Source organism: Furipterus horrens, unplaced genomic scaffold, assembly GCF_987537825.1.
Source record: "Furipterus horrens unplaced genomic scaffold, mFurHor1.1.pri manual_scaffold_4, whole genome shotgun sequence".
Classification (NCBI taxonomy): Eukaryota; Metazoa; Chordata; class Mammalia; order Chiroptera; family Furipteridae; genus Furipterus; species Furipterus horrens.
Genome location: NW_028327174.1, coordinates 53461418 through 53482859, shown reverse-complemented (window position 1 = coordinate 53482859; position 21442 = coordinate 53461418). Strand labels below are relative to the sequence as shown.

At 40.9% G+C, this 21442-nt stretch overlaps 1 protein-coding gene and 1 non-coding gene across 2 annotated transcripts in view; both read left to right on the top strand.

The window, feature by feature from the left end:
• The window catches only part of ATF7 (activating transcription factor 7), a 100052-nt gene that overhangs the window by 74491 nt on the left and 4119 nt on the right, over positions 1–21442 (top strand). Inside the window, exons 4-10 of the mRNA XM_090273292.1 lie at positions 2706–2857; positions 11251–11388; positions 12897–13054; positions 15614–15713; positions 16226–16339; positions 16960–17112; positions 19536–19733. Of these exons, the coding sequence (XP_090129418.1) occupies positions 2706–2857; positions 11251–11388; positions 12897–13054; positions 15614–15713; positions 16226–16339; positions 16960–17112; positions 19536–19733 (1013 nt within the window). The remainder of the gene's footprint in view (positions 1–2705; positions 2858–11250; positions 11389–12896; positions 13055–15613; positions 15714–16225; positions 16340–16959; positions 17113–19535; positions 19734–21442) is intronic.
• Positions 20627–20786, top strand: LOC150011852 (U1 spliceosomal RNA). Its single transcript, XR_016511086.1, has one exon. It is a non-coding gene; the product is annotated as a U1 spliceosomal RNA (small nuclear RNA).

Here is a 21442-nt window from a genome sequence, read left to right as displayed (position 1 = left end):
ATGTCCATTTTTTTCACTAAATTAGGAAAGTTTTCTTTCATTATTTTTTTACATAAGTTTTCAATTTCTTGCTCTTACTCTTCTCCTTCCAGCACCCTTATGATTTGAATGATGGTACATTTGAAGTTGTTCCAGAAGCTCCTTAGTCTATCCTTGTTTTCGTTTTTTTTTTTTAATTCTTTTTTCTTCCTGCTGTTCTGATTGGTTGTTTTTGCTTCATTATGTTCCAAATCATTGATTTGATTCTTGGCTTCATCCACTCCACTGTTGATTACCTGTAAATTTTTCTTTGTTTCCATTAGATTTTACTTAGTGTAACCTTCATTTCTGCCTCAGTCTTTTTTCTGCTGCTGAAGTACCCAATCCTTGAGTATCCTAGTAACCTGTGTTTTGAACTCTGCATCTGGTAGATTGCTTATCTCCATTTTGTTTAGTCTTTTTCTGGAGTTTTGTTCTGTTTCATTTGGGCCATAATTCTTTGTCTCCTCATTTTGGCAGCCTTTCTGTGTTTGTTTCTGTGTATTAGATAGAGCTGCTTAAACTCCCTGTCTTAGTAGCGTAGCCTATTGTAGAAAAATACACCCATAAGTTAGATGGGGTGGAGCCTTAGGTAATAGCCAGGGTGGGGTAACCATGTGAACCAGGTTGATGGAGTCTCAGATATGGTGTTGCCACTCTGTGGGTCTGTGTGGGGGAGGGATCAGAAAGGGAACAATGCTGCTGCCTGGTCTGGAGTTTTGTCTGGAAGGGGGCTGTCCCCTGGCACCTGCCCTGATGTCAGACACTTTAGTTTCACCTCATATGCCACTGGTGCCCTTCCAGCTGCTGCCCCAGTGCTAGAGCCCAGAGAGACTGAGTCTGCATAAGTCATAGGCCTTTTAAGAGGAGACTCCTGAGAATCCTGCAGTTTCTATCACCATCCCAGCCCCCGCTGGTTTTCATAGCCACCAGTTATGGGGACTTATCTTCCTGGCACTGGAACCCTGAGCTGAGTGGTCTGGTGTGGGGCTGGGATCCCTCACTCTAAAGGTATCCCTCTTGATTTTTATTCACCACATGTGGGTATGGGACTGTCCATTCTGCATCTGTACCCCTACTACCCATTTGGATGAATGTGACTTCTTTAATTCCTTGGTTGTCGGACTTCCATGCAGCTCGATTTTTCTGATGATTCTGGTGATAGTAGTTTTGTATTTTAGTTGTAATTTTTGCTACGCCTCCATCTTGAACCCCGCTTTTAATTTTTTAAGGAGATTCCATACTGTTTTCCACAGTGGCTGCACCAGTCTGCATTCCCACCAGCAGTGCACTAGGGTTCCCTCTTTTCCACATCCTCACCAGCAGTTGTTTGTTCTTATACATTTTCTTATACATTGTTCAGGAGTGGGAAAAGTTTGTATCAGCCTCAGCTCAGAGATCCAAAGGCCCTCTTCTGCCATGGCCATGCCCTTAGTTGCTGCATCCTGTTTCATTTGAGTTGTAATTTTTTTCTATGCTTTAACTGAAGTTCTGATGATATTACCTTCACTCACCCGGGAATGAAGGGAAAGTGGCTTTATCGTTGGCCAACCAAAGCTGCCAGAGAAGCTTTTAAAACTATTTTGGGAGGTAGTGGTAACTTTTCCAAACACTCTGATTCAGAAGAGGTTTTGTTAAAAATTATGTTGTTTCCATGGAAAATCCCACTTGACTATTCCCAACTGATCATGGTAGAAGAAGCGATTTTTACCCCAGGTCTCACTCCTTAAAATATTATTTAAACATTGTTCTATTTCCATCATTCAGTCTAGTGGTTTGGGGTATGAGATGAATTAACTCCCATGTCAAGAAAAACCATCTAATAGAGTTAGGATCAGGGAGCGAGATTCAATTGACCTAAGAGAAAAACTAGAAAAGCAGAGTGGGGAAAAAGAAGTTCAAATCTAAAAGTCAAGTTGCTTGAAAAGTTGCCATGGGTTACTGAAAGCCTTCCTCTTTCCAAGGGCAGAGGCACTGTGTTGAGGAGAGATTTGTGCAGCCCCTGAGAGGATATTTTGGCTGGCAAACATAAATCCAAATATCCTGGTTTCCGGAATTTGCTCTAGTCCCAGGTCTCTATTGTTTGCAGTTTCCTTTTCTAGCTCATGAGCTTGCTGTCTGTCTTGTTCCCCCAGCCCCTAGATTTGCCTGGAATGCCTTCAGAAGGTAACAGACCCTTACTTTAGTGACCACTGAAAGACAGTGCACCATTTCTAATTTGGTAGCTTTAGCAAGCAAACTCAGCCATTTGATCCTCTATTTCTTCTCTTCAGATTTTAATGTACAACATATGCTTATACCTGCTCACTTCATACCTAGAAGGGAGTAAGTTTAAAGAGAAAATGTCGCTTAACTGTACTTGATTTCCGAATGTGGAGGTTTCACAAACTCCACCTGTGTGGGTGGTTTTGTTTTGTTTGGGAGTGAGGGAGGTGAAATCAGCCTCAGGGAGAATGGTTACAGAGGAGGTCACACAGCAAAACATTGTTCTGTCTTCCCTCTGCTGGCTTCAGGCAACACAGCACAGACACCCCCTGGTGGCCCAGCACCAGCCTTCATATGCTAGAGCTCCATAACACCGAGACTCTCTCCAAATAGAAGAATAAAAATGTATATTCTATGCATTCTCAAGTTATAATTTCAGGTCAAAACTAAAATAGAATTTCCTTTTGTTTTCATGTCTACAGATCAAACTCCTACTCCGACTAGATTCCTGAAGAACTGTGAGGAGGTGGGACTCTTCAATGAACTAGCTAGCTCCTTTGAACATGAATTCAAGAAAGCTGCAGATGAGGATGAAAAAAAGGTAAGAGGCAGGACTTTTACTGAAAAACTGGTGGTGTCCAGATCTAGGCTCTTCTCATTGTGCCCTGGGGTGATGTGCTTAATTGCTTAAAGCACAAAATTACAGGCTTGGTTCTACAGAAATAGAGTACACACTAATTCTAGTGAGCCATCCAAGTCTTTAGGGGGTCCAGACAAGATAGATCAGCCCAAGTCTGTCTTCACCAAAAATCAATCTTCTTGAACTTCCAGTGGAGCATTAGTTCAGCATTCGGTTTGTTAAAAGTTATTTGTTTTGAATATGGTGACGATGTTAAAGATTATAAATTACTCATATTTTGTTAGATAACTTTTTTTTTGGCCAAATCCCATTGTTTTCAAGCTAATCACACTTCTTATGTGGACTATTTATTTAATCAGCCAATCAAGAAATATATATTGAATTTTGACTCTTATTTGTTTCAGTGTATGTGGCTCTTACCTTCAAGTAGTTTTCTAGTAATATTCAAGACATTAAATGTAAAGAAGGATATTCTTTTTTAATTATATTTTTCAATTACAGTTTACATTCAGTATTATTTTGTATTGGTTTCAGGTGTCCAGCATAGTGGTTTGGTAATCATATATTTTACAAAGCGTTCCCCCACCCATTATTGCCAGTACTCACTTGGCACCATACATAGTTGTTACAGTATTTTTTATTGTATTTCCTATGCTATACTTTACATCCCCATGACTATATTTTTGTAGTTACCAATTTCTACTTATTGATCCCTTCACCTTTTTCACCCAGTCCCGCAACCCCTCTTCCCTCTAGTAACCATCAGTCTGTTCTCTGTGTCTATGAGTCTGTTTCAATCTTATTTATTTGTTTTGTTCTTTAGATTCCACATACAAGTGAAATTATATGGTATTTGTGTTTCTCTGACATTTCACTTAGCATAATACCCTCCAGGTCTATCCATGCTGTCATAAGTATTAAGATTTCATTCTTTTTTAATGGCTGAATAATATTCCATTGTATATATGTACCATAGCTTTTTTATCCACTTGTCTATTGATAGGCACTTAGGTTGGTTCCATATCTTGGCTATTGTCATAACACTACAATGAACATAAGGGTGCATATAATCTTTCTAATTAGTGTTTTGGGTTTCTTCAGATATATACCCAGAAGTTGAATTACTGGGTCATAGGCAGTTCATTTTTAATGTGTTGAGGACACTTCATACTGTTTTCTACAGTGGCTGCACCAATTTGCATTCCCACCAACAATACACAAAGGTTCCCTTTTTCTCCTATCCTCCCCAACACTTGTTAGTTGATTTATTGATGACAGTCATTTTGACAGGTGTGAGGCTATAGCTCATTGTAGTTTTAATTGGCATTTCTCTAATGATTAGTAATGTTGAGTTCTTTTCATGTGTCTGTTGGCCATCTGTATGTCTGCTTTGAAGAAGTGTTTAATCAGGTCCTCTGTCCAGTTTTTAATTGGGTTATTTTAGTATTGAGTTGTATGAGCTCTACAAATCTTGGACATTGACCCCTTAGTGGATGTATCATTAGCGAATATCTTCTATTCAGTAGGTTGTCTTTTTGTTTTGTTGATGGTTTCCTTTGCTATGCAAAAACTTTTTAGTTTGATGTTGTCTCACCTGTTTATTTTTTTCTTTTGTTTCCGTTGCCCAAGGAGATATAGCAGAAAAAATATTGCTGTCCTGGCCAGGTAGTTCAGTTGGTTAGAGCATTGTCCTGATACACCAAGGTTGTAGACTCAGTCCCCCCAATCAGGGCACATACAAGAATCAACCAATGAGTGAATAAATAAGTGGAACAACAAATCAATGTTTCTCTCTCTCTCTCCCTCCTTCCTCTCTCTCTAAAATCAACAATAAAATTAAAAAATAAAGATATCTCTTCCTTTAAAACAAATACAGAAAAAATATTGTTAAAAGAAATGTCAGAGGTTTTACTGCCTGTTTTCTTTTTTGCGGGGGGTACCAAATTACTAGTAGGACTGGTACAAATAAAAGAACATAAGTGGATGATTTGATACAAGTTATAGAAAAGGTAAAGGTAACTCCAACTTGTACAGTGTGTACTACTTTGGTGATTAGGGAAGTTACCCCCGGGGCTGTGGGAAGTCAGCCTAAGGCTTAGCTCTCCACTGTCTACCAGGGTGTGCTTGTCAAAGACATACTCTGCCCTGCCAGTTTCAGGGGTCCCCTACCTATATAAATTGGTTATGGGGTCACCCAATTCTTCAGTGGATTTCACCTGCTCAGGTAGTGAGTCTCAGTGTAGTCACACACATGAGGGTCATTTTTGTCAGTGGCCAGTTTGTGCAAGTCCAGTAGTGACTCATTCCAAGTGACACATTTTCCAAGTGTAACATACATTCCATTATATCTAGCCCATTCTCCCAGTCATCACAGTCTGGCTTTTTGATATCCTGAGGGAAGGTTCGGCCATCTCGTTGGTTCTGAAGCTTCCTTCATCAGTTTCTCAGTGTGTTCCCTCTCCTCATGAGATTGGTGAAAAAAATATATGGCAAAGTTCTTCAAAGCCACATCATCAACATGGACAGGTGGATATAGGAAGCACAGAGCTTCAAATTGATCTAGCAGTTGATGGCAGCCTCTAAGTCCTGATGGTAGTTCTGGTGCCCCTGTGAGGTGGATCCAGTTGTCATGGTGGGCAACTGAGAAGAGATGGCTGCATACACTACAGTGGTGGCGGGGGCCTTGGGGTGGTCCAGTGGCTCTGTGAGGAGGTGGTGGAAGGCTGGATCTGGGTGACTGGCTGCAATGGGAGTTGAGCACTGGTTTCATCCAAGCACTCTTGTGTAGGCAGGAAACCCTGGTGACTCTCACTAAAGACTGTCCTGCCTATGTTTTCTTTTCTTTTTTCATTTTCTTTCCTAAAAAATATTGTATTTTTTCCATTACCATTTATCCCCCTTATACTCTTTTCCATTTCTACCCACCCCCTCCCCGCCACAGTCACCACACTCGTTTCTTAAAGAAGGATATTCTTAATGGCTTTCAAGGGAGATCAACCAGGATAGTGAAAGAACTAGAAATTATGCAACTTTGGAAACATTTAAAACTTGAGGAAGTTTTGCTTGGAAAAGAGAAGATTTAATGTGAACAAAAGTTCAGTCTTTAAATATTTGAAGAGTCTTTATGTAAAAGAGGGTTTTTTACTTCCTGACTTCCGGTCAGGATGGCAACATAGGTAAACACTGGCTTGCCTCCTCACACAGCCACATCAAAATTAAACTAAATTATAGAACAACCATCACTCAGAACTGGTAGAAATCAGGCTGAATGGAAATCTGACAACAGTGGAATTAAAGAAACCACATCCATCCAGACTGGTAGGAGGGACAGAGACATGGAACCAGCTGGTCCCACACCCATGTGTGATGGATAAAAATTTTAGAGAGCTATCTTGGGAATGAGGAGTCAAAGCCCCACACCAGGCCCCCCAGCCAAGGGTACCAGTGCCAGAAAGATAAGTCCCCATAACTTCTACCTGCAAAAACCAGCGGGGACTCAGCTGGTGGAAGAAAGTGCTGGAGACCCAAGCAGTTCCTCTTAAAGAACCCGCACATAGACTCACGTACCGAGATTTACTCTCTTTGAGCTCCATCACCAGGGTAGCAGCTTGAAAGGCACCAGTGGTATACAGAGAGGGACTGAAATGGCTGGCAACAAGGAAAGCTGGGGGACAGCTTTCTCCCAGACAGAAGGGCAAGCAGAGCCACAGAGCCGGGAGGCAGGTGCCATATCTGAGACTCCATCAACCTGGCTAACACTGTTTCCTCTGCCCTGGAGATCCCCTGAGGCTCCGTCCCAGCCAATTTACAGCTGTTAACAGTAGCTTTTTTGTAATATGGCTGGTCTTGGCTCAAGCTTCACAACTTCCTAAATCCTTTCAAATAAGCAACAGCCAGCTTCAGTGAGCCCCCAGCCCTTGTACCTCTTGCTAAGTGGCCCCAGGCCATGGCACTAGCAGCAGCCAGCCTAGATTTACAGCTTGGTTTCACCTGGAAATCTCGAAGCCCAGCACAAGTAGCAGCCATCTCAGACTGCTCTATTGCTCAGGCAGGGTGACCCCTGGGCAAAACATAGGTTGGGGCTGACCTTGGCCTGCACCACCCAGGAAACCCCAGGGCCTGTGCACCCAGTGGAGAGCTACAGAATATGTCAGAGCACCACCACCCTGCCCCTGCATAGCTGATCCTCCATGGAAGACAGAGGTTGGTGGATACACTAATTGAAATAAAGAACAATTTACCAGGAAACAACTGTAGAGTGAACAAAGCCAAGAATCAAATCAATTATTTGGAACATAATGAAGCAAAAAACAACCAATCAGAACATCGTCGTCGGCAGCCGTCCGTCTCGAGAGACGATGGTGTAGCTTCTTAAGAGTCTATCTGCACTGCCGAGAATGGTTGTGCAGTCCGACTCGGGACTGACACGGTATCTGTCTCCTCCCGTGTTGAATCGACATCTTGCAATGACGCTGGAGTGTCCTCTCCAGTGAAGCTGAAGCTACAGAGCCTGGGCAGGGTGATATGGAGGGTCTGCTGTTGCCCATGCAGCAGACCCCCCCTCTCTTCGCAGCTGAAGGATCCAAGGGAAAGACGGAGTCAATACAGCTTGGCTTCAGGTGCGCCGCAGGAGTTGCCGGTGTTGACTACAACGTCAAACCGCCTTAGGGACTCCGGCTCCGGATTTTCTGTCGGGGTTTACTCCCTTAGCCTTTCCCCTGAAGAGGTATGCCGCAAGGCAGCGGAGGTTTTTTGGAATCAGAGTTTTCCTTCTCTGATGTGCTCTGACTGGAAGATCGAACCAGCGACACTTAGCTCGCAGGCCGACGCTCAATCCACTGAGCCAAACCAGCCAGAACAACAAGAAGGAAAAAGAACCCAAAAGAAAGGGGATAGTATAAGCAGCCTCTGGGACAACTTCAGGCATTCCAACATCCTCATCATAGCGGTGCCAGAAGGAGAAGAGAAAGAGCAAGAAATTGGAAATCAATTTGAAAAAAAATAATGAAAGAAAACTTCCCTAATTTGGTGAAGGAAATAGACATGCCAAGTCCAGGAAGCACAGAGAGTCCCAAACAAGATGGATGCAAAGAGGACCACACCAAGACACATCATAATTGAAATGCCAAAGGTTAAAGATAAGGAGAGAATCTTAAAAGCAGCAAGAGAAAGCAGACAGTTAACTACAAAGGAGGTACCATAAGATTATCAGCTGATTTCTCAAAAGAAACTGCAGGCCAGAAGGGATTGACAAGAAATATTCAGTCATGAAAAGCAGGGACCTATAGTCAAGATTGCGCTACCCAGCAAAGCTATCATTTAGAATTGAAGGGCAGATAAAGAGCTTCCCAAACAAGAAAATACTGAAAGAGTTCATCATCACCAAGCCATTATTATATGAAACGTTAAAGGGACTTATTTAAGAAAAGATCAGAACTATGCACAATAACCCTGGCTGTTGTGGCTCAGTGGACTGAGTGTGGTCTGTGAACTGAAAGGTTACTGGTTCGATTCCCAGTCAGGGCACATGCCTGGGTTGCAGGCCAGGACCCCAGTTGAGGGCACATGAGAGGCAACCACACATTGATGTTTCTCTCCATCTCCTTTTCCCTCGCTTCCCCTCTCTCTAAAACCTAATAAATAAAAAATGTTTTTAAACTATGCACAATAAAATGGCAATAAATACATACGTGTCAGCAGTTGCATCTAAAAAACAAAATGAACAAACAAGAACAGAGACAGAATCATGGATATGGAGAGCATTTTGATGGTTGCCAAATGGAAGAGGGGTATGGGGGAAGGGGTGAGGAGGTGATGGGATTAAGAAGCACAAATAGGTAGTTACAGAGTAGCCATGAGGATGTGAAGTACAGTATAGGAAATGGAGTAGCCAAAGAACTTATACACATGACACATGGACGTGAACAATGGTGTGTGGATTGCCTGAGGGAGTGGGGCTAAAGGGGAAATTGACACAGCTGTAATAGCATAATCAATAAAATATAATTTAAAAAAATTTTTAAAGAAGGTTTTTAACATGGCTCAAAGGTATGGCCAGCAGGTGGAAGCTATCATAAAGTATATTCAATTATATGTAGGCCACTTAGTATAGATATAGTAGAGGATTAAAATGAGGAATGCCTTCATATCCTAAGTTGCTGTGATTCCAATTTTAGCCTTTATATTCCAAATCACTAGAGAATCCTTCAGTTTGAAAGAGCAGAGGAAACTGTTCAAGAAGCAGAGTCAAAGAAAAATAGTTCTCATGGTATAAGGGATTTTGGGGAAAAAGAAAACTGGAAAGGTCAAAGTTTATTCTACTTTAGAATTAGAATTCTAGGTTATTAGTCACTGTTTAAAATCAGGTCTGTGTTCCATAATAATTCAGAAAAATTCCAGTGTATCATCTCAAAACACATGCACATTAACCGCATGTACCTTCCATAATGCATGATGAGGTAAGGCATGGAATCACGTCAGATTAGAGAAAAGCCGGGATATAAGAAAAAATGTCCAGGACAGCTGTTTCCTTCTAAGAGAGAAGTTGGATGTAATTTTTCCATATAGCTTATGTCGTAAGAATAAAAAATAAAGTGTCCTTATCACTGTAGGTCTTTCCAAATTCCATAGCTTTATATGAGCTTCTTTTCATGCTATCTCCCTCAAACTAAAAGAAAATGAGGCAATTCAGTGGCATGTGTTTGTAGTTTTACTTTAAAAAGGCAGAACTAACCACAGTCTTATCATTCTTTTTCTTTGGAGACCTAGGTTTCTCATTTTTCACTTGCTTCAACCTATATAATTTAATTTATTTTATAGCTTCTTTACCCTATCCACCCCGTCATTTCTCCCCCACCCCTCCAAAACAGAGAAATTAGTCAAATTGTTTCCACCAGGATGTGAGGGATTTTAAACCAAACTCATTATAGGAAAATTCAAGAAAATTAGACTCCTTTGAAAAGCTTAAGGTCTTTTCCATTGCCATTGTAGTTCAGTTGACCCTTCTGAGATGCCATTCATAGTTGGTCAAGCCTTTACTCATTGGGTATCTCTCAGTGTTTTTTCCTGCCTGTACCAGGGTGGTCTTCTTCACCTTGCCTTGATGAGAAGCACAGACTCAATGTAAGATGGTCTTCAGGAGTGTATTAGGAGCCCCAAACTCTCTAGAACTACAGCTTTTCTAGGAGATGCCCTGAGGAGACCTTAAATTTGTGATTAAGAGGCCTCTCCTTCCCTCCACCCTCTGACTTCAGAGATTGCAGAATTATTAGCTCAGTTGGGACTGACATTTTAGCAATGTAGAAAAATGAGAGGGGAAATGAAACCATCTTTGTTGTTGCTCACCTCTGTCAGATTGGAGAAAAGAACCATTACCACCTTCTCTAAGGTGGTAGACACCAGATTACCATCAATTTGCTCACTATCAAGAAGGTTTTTAGGGATTAAGGTAGCAAAGGAAAAGTTAGAAACAAACTCCTCTTTCACCAAGAATTCCAAGATATGGGAAGAATAGAACAAAGGATCCACTTTGTCATGAAACTGGACTGCGATGCCAGCAATTCATGCTTGTCATGGTGCAGTGTCAGGGCCGTCATTGTAGATTGTTTATTGTTCCCTGCAAAGCCATTTATGGTTCCACAGTTCTGTGAGGTGATTGCACTACTGCTAGAAAAGTACTCTTTTCTTTCTGGTTTTCTCCTGTCCTGCTCCCAGGACCAAGTCTGATTTCAGTCACTAAGGTGATCAGTCTTTCCTTTTGTTACCCTGAAGCCCTATCTTCCTAACCTTTAACCTCTAGGACCAGATTTTGGGGTGAAACCACCATCAAGCCTGGGGAGTTCCCTAGAAAAGGTCTTATCTTGTTTGCAGTACTTTTAATAGTCAGTTTGTCTTTATTTGTTTTTGATAATTGGGTAATCTAGTCATTCTGGTTGGCAGAAAAAATGTTTACAGCTCTCCAGTGGCCACTAGAGCTGGTTGGAGAAAGGCAGGCACTGGATTCAGGAATCATTTTACTTTCCTGAAAAATAATATCATAATACTTAGATAGATTTAAATGACATCTTTTTGTTTTCCTTTCAGTGTCTTTATAACCATTATAAGTATTTTTTCCCTTCCAGAATCTTTGTAACTATTCACCCATAGTGAAGCAGTTGTCATCACCATTATATAGTTAGGGAAACAGAAACCTTGAGAAGTTAAAATAATTTGGCTGGAGTTGTACATAAAACCTAGGCTTCACATTTCTTTGACTTGCAGTTTGGTGTTTTGAACAAGGGCTGAATTTCTTAGAAGTATATTCCCTCACCTTTTAACCAGGAAGATACACAGATTCAACCTGAAGGAAATCATGGGGTTAAACAATGTTCAATTCTCTCTTTTAACAGGCTGCTGCCGGGCCGCTTGACATGTCTCTGCCTTCCACACCAGACATTAAAATCAAAGAAGAGGAGCCAGTGGAAGTAGACTCATCCCCACCTGACAGCCCTGCCTCCAGCCCCTGTTCCCCGCCACTCAAGGACAAGGTAATTCTCTACCAAGAGTCATCCTAAATGTTAAATAATAGATTATGTTTTGATTTGTTAGTTGTATAAGCAGTGTGTGATACATGAGGATTGAGTATATTCAAGTAAATGTTAATTGTTTAGCAGATTTACATAAATTATACCTATTCTACTTCTCAGTCTATGTGGAAATGATATTAGTGCGTATGTCCACCTAAAGAAGTATATAAGAATGTTCATAACACCAATGTTTCGCTCCCTCTCTTTCTCCTTCCCTTCCCCTCTCTCTAAAAATAAATAAATAAATAAAATTTAAAAAACAACAATTTACAACCCTGGCCAAGTGGCTCCGTTTGTTAGAGTGTTGTCCTGTGCACCAAAAGGCTGTGGGTTAGATCCCTGGTCAGGGCGCTTACGTAGGTTGTGGGTTCAGTCCCCAATCGGGGTGCATATGGAAGGCAACTGATCAATGCTTCTGTTGATGCTTCTCTCTCACATCTTCCTCTTTCTCTCTTTCTCTCTCTCTCCCTTCCTCTCTAAAATCAGTAAACATATCCTTGGGTGAGGATTTTTTTTTTAAATCTAGAAAAAACAAATCTTCCCATAGGGAAGTCTTTTAGTGACTTAAAGGGAATATCTACTAAGGTTCTGAATATTTTTTAAAGGAAACTTTTTATGAATTTATTGAAATATGGCACATGTACAGGTAAATACATAAATTGTAAGTAAGTATACAGCTCGCTTAATTTTTACAAAGTTTACAGCCTTTGTAACCAGTACCCAGATATTATCAGAACCTCAGAAGCTCCCTCATGCCTCCTTCCAGTCTCAGTTCTACCAGTACTTATTAATTTTAACATCTACTTTAAATAGAGCATCTACACCTCATTGACCTTCCTCCAAATTTGGTTTGATAATTTTCCCAAACTAATCCCTCCAAAAACACTACAACCTTCCCCTCTCTTTCTCCTTTTCATCAGCAGCCAGGTCCTAGAGTCTGTCTGGAGATGTTTTCATGACCAGTGTGGCCACTGACAATCTAAGATCCTAACAAGTTACCAGTGGGAAGCAGTTTGTTTTATTACAATATGATCACTATTTAAACTTCCATAGCCCTTTTTTAAAGAAGATATTGGGTTGCCTTATCACCAGTCTTATACCTGCCTTTTTCCATTAGAGATCACAGGACACTCAGACATCAAGTTTAGAGTAACAGTATCTAGATTGTGAAAAATTATAACAACTTTTAGACTTTATATAATGCTACAGTGATCCTACAAAGATTTCAAGTGATTTTTCAACTGTCATATCATTCATATAGCCATCATCCCTGATAAAAGGGAGATTGCCAAACAGTATTAACTCAGCATTTTTACTGAATGGGTGAGTGAGGTACAGTCATGACCATGGAGCAAAATGAGTTGCTGTAACACTTTCCAATAAATTTGTACTAGATTTTTGCTAGCTATGTATTTCCCTATAAGCAGCCCCTTAAAGCATTTTGTGATCTGTTGGTCTCTTCTCCCCAGGAGGTTGCCCCAAAGCCTATTGTGATCTCTACCCCAACACCCACCATTGTGCGCCCTGGATCCCTGCCTCTCCACTTGGGCTATGATCCACTTCACCCAACCCTTCCCTCCCCAACCTCTGTCATCACACAGGCTCCACCATCCAACAGGCAGCTGGGGTAAGTAAAAAGCAGAGAGAAATAATGAAGTCTGAATTTTTTTCTATTTTGTGAAATTATTTGGTAAAATAGGAACTGTTTTTGAATAATTAAGGAAAATGAGTCACTGAGATTGTCTCTTAAAATAAAAAATTTTCCCTTGTAAACAGATTCCTTTACCTTTTTTTAGTACATTTTATTTATTATGCTGTTACAGTTGTCTCAATTTCTTTTCCCTTTGCACCCCTCTGCCCAGTACCCCCCTTCCCTTGAGCAATCCCACCCGCCTTAGTTCATGTCCATGGGTCATGCATATAAGTTCTTTGGCTTGACCCTTTCCTATGTTACTCTTAACTTCACCCATCTATTCTGTACCTACCGATTATGCTTTTTAATCCCTGCACCATTTTCCCATTTCTCCCTCTTCCCCCTCCAAATACCTATGATTCTGTCCCTATTCTGAATGTTTGCTTAGTTTTTGTTTTGTTTTGTTTTTAGGTTGTTGACAGTTGTAAATTTGTTGTCATTTTAGTGTTCATAATTTTGATCTTCTTTTTCTTAAATAAGTTCCATTAACATTTCATATAAAAGGGCTTGGTGATAATGAACTCCTTTAGCTTTACCTTGTTTGGGAAGCACTTTATCTGCCCTTCCATTCTAAAGAATAGCTTTGCTGGATAGAGTAATCTTGGTTATGGGTCCTTGCTTTTTATCACTTTGAATACTTCTTGCCAGTCCCTTCTTGCCTGCAAAGTTTCTTTTGAGAAATCAGCTGATAGTCTTACAGAGACCCCTTTGTAGGTAACTCTCTGCTCTTCTCTTGCTGCTTTTAAGATTCTCTCTTTATCTTGAACCTTCGGCATTTTAATTATGTTATGTATTGGTGTGGTCCTCTTTGGGTGTAACTTGTTTGGGACTCTCTGTGCTTCCTGGACTTGTATGTCTATTTCCCTTGCCAACTTTGGGAAGTTTTTCTTCATTATTTTTTCACATAAGTTTTCAATTTCTTGCTCTTCCTCTTCTCTTTCTGATACCCCCATTATTTGGATGTTGGCACGTTTAAAGTTGTCCCAGAGGTTCCTAAGCCTCTCCTCATTTTTTTCAATTCTTGTTTCTTCATTCTGTACTGGTTGACTGTTTATTTCTTCCTTATGTTTCAAATCATTGATTTGAACCCCACTTTCCTTCCCTTCACCATTGATTTCATGTGGATTTTCCTTCATTTCACTTAGTTTATTTAGCCTTCACTTTTTCCCTTGTGCATTTGCCATACTCAAGCATACCTGTCAAGTCCGTGAGTCTATATCACCAGTGTTTTGAACTCTGCATCTGTTAGGTTGTCTGTCTCCTTGTTGCTTAGTTCTTCCACTGAAACCTTGATCTGTTCCCTCTTTTGGGCTATACTTCTCTGTCTACTCAACTTGACAGGCTCCTGTGTTTGCCTCTGTGTCTTAGGTAGAGCTGTGATCACACCCGTTATGTTGTAAATGGCAGAGCCATACATTCAGTATGGGGCAACCCGTTTCACCACGTTGTGGCACCGTATATAGGGGAGGGGTCTGTCTGGATGAGTATTTCTTCTTTATATCTTTGTTGGACTTCCATGCAGCTCGATTTTCTAAAACTTCTGGTTGTCTCCAGTTTTGAGGTAGTTGTATTCCTTCTTATTTGTGGAGTGACATGCAGTGTGTTTACCTGTGCCTCCATTTTGGCCAGAAGTCCTCCTTCACCTTTTGAGTAGACCAGCAAGTATCTATTTGAGGGTAATACTTTATTAATTTGGAGGTTTAATACTTCTTTGATCTAAAAGAAGAATCCTTAAAACTTTAGGAAGTCCATCATAATGGTGGAGGCTGCATAGGAACCTATGTTTAGCTCTTGGCCTCAATCTGTTGACGTTTATTAGGGGACTACTGAATGAGGAGCTGAAACCCACTAAGTCATCTTTTTTGAGTGATTCCCCTCAGTTTCAGTTAAGATTCTTGGTCTTTGATACCCTTAATTTTATTTGTGTATTTGTCTTCACTCCTGGCACGACCTGTACAGATTTCATAATGGGATGACTTATCCATAGGTACCCATTGACTTAAGAGATTATTGTCAGGATTTAGTCTTTTGAAACTTACTGTTCTGTGGACCCACTAGAAAAAATACAAAGAGTCGTCTTTTTGGACAAGGTAGAGCAAAATGTGGAAAGGAGCAAGAGAAACTTATTCATATTTGTCTCTCATATGACATAATTCAGCTATGCAAAATGCCAAGTTTGATCCAAGTTTCCCTCACCTAAGGCAAGACAGAATTTATACATCACTGTGATAGGGATGTTTATTTAATTGTTCAAACTCTTAATAGGATTAACTTCCCATCCATTTGAGTTCAGTGGTGTTTGCGTAGTTTTCAAGGTGTAAAGATCTTGTAGCACTCCCTGCTTTTCTACCTCATGAGGGTGTCAAGATTTTATAATGCTGCCCTTTAGCTTCCCTAACTAGAAAAAGACTAGAAAATCTGTAGTATTATAGGAGAAAGAACCAAAGGCAAAAGGATCTGTATTATGAACATTTCACTTCATGTGTCCTTTAGGTCTCCCACTGGCTCTCTTCCACTCGTCATGCATCTTGCTAATGGACAGACCATGCCTGTGCTGCCAGGGCCTCCGGTACAGATGCCTTCTGTTATATCGGTAAGCTCTGTAGTTGGGACAACCAGCCCTACCAACACACAATCCCTCCCTTCCACCCAAATGCTCATAAACACACACGAGCCCCAGGGAAACGTGGACTCTGGTCTGTATTAGTTGAGCCTGGCAGCCTGCCCAAACACTTCACTAACGTCTGCCAATCCAGTGCTATGGAACACTAGACAAAGACTCATCTGGACTGTTGGCTCCTGGTCTAGGAATTGATCTTGCCAGCCTACTGATTGGTTGATTTCACTTGGCACTTAGCACCTCCCAAATTGCCCACCACTTTCTTCAGTATACATCCCCGGCCTTTTCCATAGAAATTTTCAGAGCACTGAAGGATTAGATTCCCTACACTGTGGTATTTCCCAGGATCCCTGTATACCCTATAGGCAGGTTGCACAGAACAAGCCCTACTTTGCCAATCTCAAAATCACAGCATTTTGGGGAATCTGTTGCCCCACTGATACTATTATGTTCCCTTCTGGTTTTTCTTGCTTCTCTTGATCCAGCTGGCCAGGCCTGTATCTATGGTGCCCAACATTCCTGGTATCCCTGGCCCACCAGTTAATAGCAGTGGTTCCATTTCTCCCTCTGGCCACCCTATGCCATCAGAAGCCAAGATGGTAAGTAAATTCCAGCCTGGGACAACATTGGCCCTTTCTGAAAGAAGTGATATCAGCCTAGGTTTTCAAGTGAGCCAAGTGAGGGAACCTTTGGGGACTTGGCAAAGCTAAAGACACCCTGCTGTGAGGTCTAAAGAAAAAAAAGATCCTGATTTAGGACTCCTTTCTACTCTCTTCCACCTTTAGAGCCTGGTACATAGACCATGGCAGTGAAGAGGCAGCACAGATTGTTTGGAGCGGAACACTTGCTGTTTTAGTTCCAGGGTGACAGATGGAGGGTAGATGAGTGGGCAGGAGAGCTGGCCAAGAGGTGAATAGCTGCGTAACCAGCACCTGGCCACATTCCAGGAGAGAGCATTCATCTGGACTCTGTTGCTTCAACAATCCCCACTCTCCAACTGTGCCCAGGATGATAGCCAGGGAATAGACTAGGCATTTTAGGGATCCAGGTGCACATTCTCTCTCCCTGTCATTTTTTAAAAATTCCTCTGTTAAGAGAAAATTGAGGTGGAACTTTTAGCTATCTGTATGGTCAGTAATAAAATCCAAGCCCACTCTTCCCACCCTTGATAAAATCTCACCCTTGACAAGCCTTTTTTTTTCCTTATCTTTCTCCACAGAGACTAAAAGCCACCCTAACCCACCAAGTCTCCTCAATCAATGGTGGTTGTGGAATGGTGGTGGGTACTGCCAGCACCATGGTGACAGCCCGTCCTGAGCAGAGCCAGATCCTCATTCAGCACCCTGATGCCCCATCCCCTGCCCAGCCACAGGTCAGTTGGGGCCTTGGGTGAGGGAACCAGCTATCTCAACATTGCTCTTTATGCCCTAACTAGAGAAGATTGGACTTTAGCTTTCTGGGCACCTTCCTGTGCTTTGGGTCTTATTAATAATTTGACAAGAGCAAAATGTACCATTCTTTATCCACCCATGTGTTATACTTACATGTAAATAGACTAGATAATGCAGAACTGTCACAGAGGAGGTCTTAATTTTTGTTTTTTGTTTTTTATCTATATGTGAATGATGTACCTGAAGAACCCTCTAAAATGTGACAGAACCTTAATTCAAATCACTTTGTACACTATACAAAGGAGGTTCTTCTAGTTTCTTTCTCTTCTACTAAATCTTGGGGGGGGGGGAAGAAAACTTGATTACATTTTAGAGAAAAAAATAAGATAGCAATATGTTAATAATATGTGATGTCACAGTATTAACATGGCTCAGTAGACAAACACAAAATGCACTTTTTCCTTATCAATTTAATCTCTTAAGACAGTCCCATTTAGATGCCCAATTCTTTTTTCAAGGAGGCCTTAGTTTTAGTAAATTTCTTTGAAAACTGAACAGGCCTCACTTTTGTATTATCTATACTGGACAACAACCCAAGGTTGGTTTCCAGAGTTGCATTCTTTGCCCAGCCCCTATTCCTGATGTCACCACCTGCCTCATCAGTTACTACCACATGTCCTAACATTTAATGGCCACATGCTGGCTTAAAGCATGGCTAACAAAAATCTTCACTTGAGTGTTCTTGTTGGCAGCTAAGCCTGCTCACCCTCATGTATCCCCTTGTGATGCCAGTCCCTGGAGATGGTAGAGGAGCAGCCCTTTGCCTAAGTGGTGCTGCTTTGCCTCTTGAGGAAATAACATGGCTTCCTTTTTAGTTGCCACTGATTCCTTTCCTTTTCATTCTTCCGTTTCTCTCAGTCTGTTCTTTCACCTCCATTCCCTGCATGAGTTACTGAGTTGCCTGTGAGAGAACTGGAACCTATCATTTCCTTTTCCTCATCCTGAGTAAAACATCAGTCTTTACATGTGGTCCAGTGAGCTCTGGACAAAGAGGAAATTGTAAATTTCAAGAGAATTCCTATAAACTTTCCTCAGTACAGTGAGAAGCAATGACGCAAGACCTCTAGCTCATTAAATTGAGTTTAAAATTTCCTCTCCCTTTTTTTCTTTTGGGAAAATACTAGTCTGAATAAATAAAATTATCTCTTGATTATTTTAATGAAGAACATGATACAGTGGAGTATTAGGTTCTATTTTTTGCCCTGGCTGCTGTGACTCAGTGGAAGAGTCGCCAGTTCAATTCCCAGCCAGGACACATGCCTGGGTTGCAGGCCAGGTTCCCAATTGGGGGCGTGCAAGAGGCAGCCAATCTATATTTCTCTTGCACATCGACATTTTTCTTCCTCTCTTCCTTGTTTCCCCTCTCTCTAAAAATAAATAAATAAAATATTTTTCTTTTTTAAGATTCTATTTTTTATAAGTTCATGCTTATTCTCCTGCAACTGATGTGAGCTCTGGCATTTGGAAACTACTAATATAGATAGTCTCTAATAGCAACAGATCTAGAACAAATTTATTTTTGGCATTGTTTTACATTATATAGTTTCTTTTATACAGATGGTTTACCTTTCTACATTTTAATTTTTGCCTCTCTTATAAAGTTGGTTTATCTTTTCTGAACACATACCAGCTAACAGAGAGGGGAGATGACCCAAAAGTGCTTTAGTGTCAAGGAACATCAGCCTGAAGTTTGAAGACAAAAGACAATCCTGTATCACCAATTTGTAAAGGGATTAAAAATGCTTTTCAGTTTAAAAAAGAACAAACCGAGCAATACAAACAGAATAAACAAGATAGGGAGGGTTGATGAGGAGGATTAATAACTGATTATAAATAAAAAGAATATATTAATCCATAGCTCTCTATAATAACCTAATTCTCATTAGCAGTAAAATTTTTTCTTCTTTTCTGAACTTTGTTGTAGCATTTAGTTGTTTGTACATATTGCTTGTCCAGATCAGTGGTTTGTAAACCTTTTTATTCCAGAGTCTTGCTAAAAATTCCTATACCCTCCTTTATGATTTCCCTGCCTACAACATTCTCAGTTCTTAAGAACAAAAAGTGATCCTAGTTTCTCGTTTTGTCTGTCTGTCTCAGAAATAATGAGTTTCCTACTGAACTCTGGTTGTCTAAGTATGGGACTGAGAAGACTGGAAGGAAATGGGAGGCAGAATGAGGAACAGCTACAAAAGAGAAGCTAAGGGACATAGTGATGAGACTTGCTGTGGTTATCGAGACTGGTACTTCCCTTTGCCAGAACTTACTAATACACCTAACGTCAGGTTTAACTTGGAAGGGATTGCCGTTCCTTTCAAGTAACTCCTCTTCCTTCCCCGGGCCACAGGTGTCACCAGCTCAGCCCACGCCTAGTACAGGAGGACGACGGCGGCGCACCGTGGATGAAGACCCAGATGAGCGGCGGCAGCGCTTCCTGGAGCGCAACCGTGCTGCAGCCTCTCGCTGCCGTCAAAAGCGGAAGCTCTGGGTGTCCTCCCTAGAGAAGAAGGCAGAGGAACTCACTTCTCAGAACATTCAGCTGAGTGTGAGTGGGTCCTGGATGATTGTTGGGATCGTTGAATCTTGAAAGTGGAGTTGAATCAGAAAAGGAGTGGGACAATATAATAGAAGATGGTAATTCTTTAAATTAGGACAGATCCAGAAGATATTCCAGAAAGAAGGCAGAAAGAATCTTAAGTCTGAGTTGAAATCTCTTCCCCCGGGGATGGAAAAGATACCATCAGTTCCCAAATCTGCTACTAGAATGAGTCATTCACAGACCAATTTGGATGAAGGGAATTAGATTAAGGACCCCAGGGTGCTCTTTTAAATCATCAGTAGACTCTGACTGGGGTCATGGAACACCCAAACAGAAATGTATTTGTCCCAGATAATGCAGCTTAATAAAAGAAAGAAAGAAAAAGGCACACAGCCCTGGCTGGGTAGTTCGGTCGGTTAGACCATCAACTGATATACACCAGGGTTGTGGGTTCTATCCCCAGTCAGCAGTCAGGGCACATACAAAAATCAACCAATGAATGCATAAATACGGGGAAAAACAAATTATCTCTCTCTCCCCACCCCACCCACTCTCTCTAAAATCAGTTTTTTTAAAAAACTTGTCAATGTGATAGGTGAAAGAAAGAGCCACACAAGCACAAATAGAACAATTATAATCCATATATTTTCTTGAATACGATTTTCCCTTTTTCTGCTTATTATTAAAATATTTCAGCCCTTGCCAATGTGGCTCAGTGGATTGAGCACCGGCCTGCAAACTGAAAGGTCACTGGTCAATTCCTGGTCAGGGCACGTGCCTGGGTTGTGGGTCAGGTCCCCAGTTGGGGGTGTGCAAGAGGCAGCTGATCCATGTTTCTTTCTCTCCCTCCCTACGCCTCTCTCTAAAAAGAAATGAACCAAAAAAAAAAAAAAAAAATCATACTTACCTAGCAAGGGAGATGCCATGAACATGAAGGTGTTTTTCCCAGGCGAGGCTTATCCATTGCTCTCTGCATGTGCTGACCCCTGCAATTTCCCCAAATGTGGGAAACTCAACTGCATAATTGTGGTAGTGAGGGACTGCATTCACACTCCCCTGAAGAAAAAAAAAATCCTCTTCAGTATACCTTTCCAGACTCATTCTCTTCCCTATAGATAAGTTTGATGTGTATCTACTAGACATATGTATTTCTAAATATTATTTTCATTTACAGCTTTTGTAGGGAAGTCAGGGAGGGATTGTGTGTTTGTTTTAACATAAATAGGTTAACATTATCTCCTGGAGATCTGGCCACATATATAGAAGATCTACTTTATTTTTCTTAATAGCTACATAGTAGTACATTTGAAGTGTGGTTATATAATAAGGTATGGATATTTATAATATTTCTAATTTTTTACTAGAACAGCAATGCTGCAGAGAACATTGTACATACATGAGTAGCTCTGTTAAATAGACTCATGGAAGTAGGCTTTCCTAGTCAAAAGACATATGCATTATTAATTTTGTTATAATCATATTTATCCTAAATAGGAGTAATTTTTCTATTATAAATCTCTACACTGTAAGCAGCTCCTGCTATTGAATTCATGAGTATACTAGCCCTGAACTATATGAAGCTTTGCTGGATTAGAAGTCTCCCAGATTCAGAGAAGAAAATCCAGGCAGCATTCTGTCGTCACTTCGAAATAGATAGTCTCTGGGGTTAAAGAGTGGAGAGGATGAATTTTCTTGATACTCTTTTCTTCCCTCAC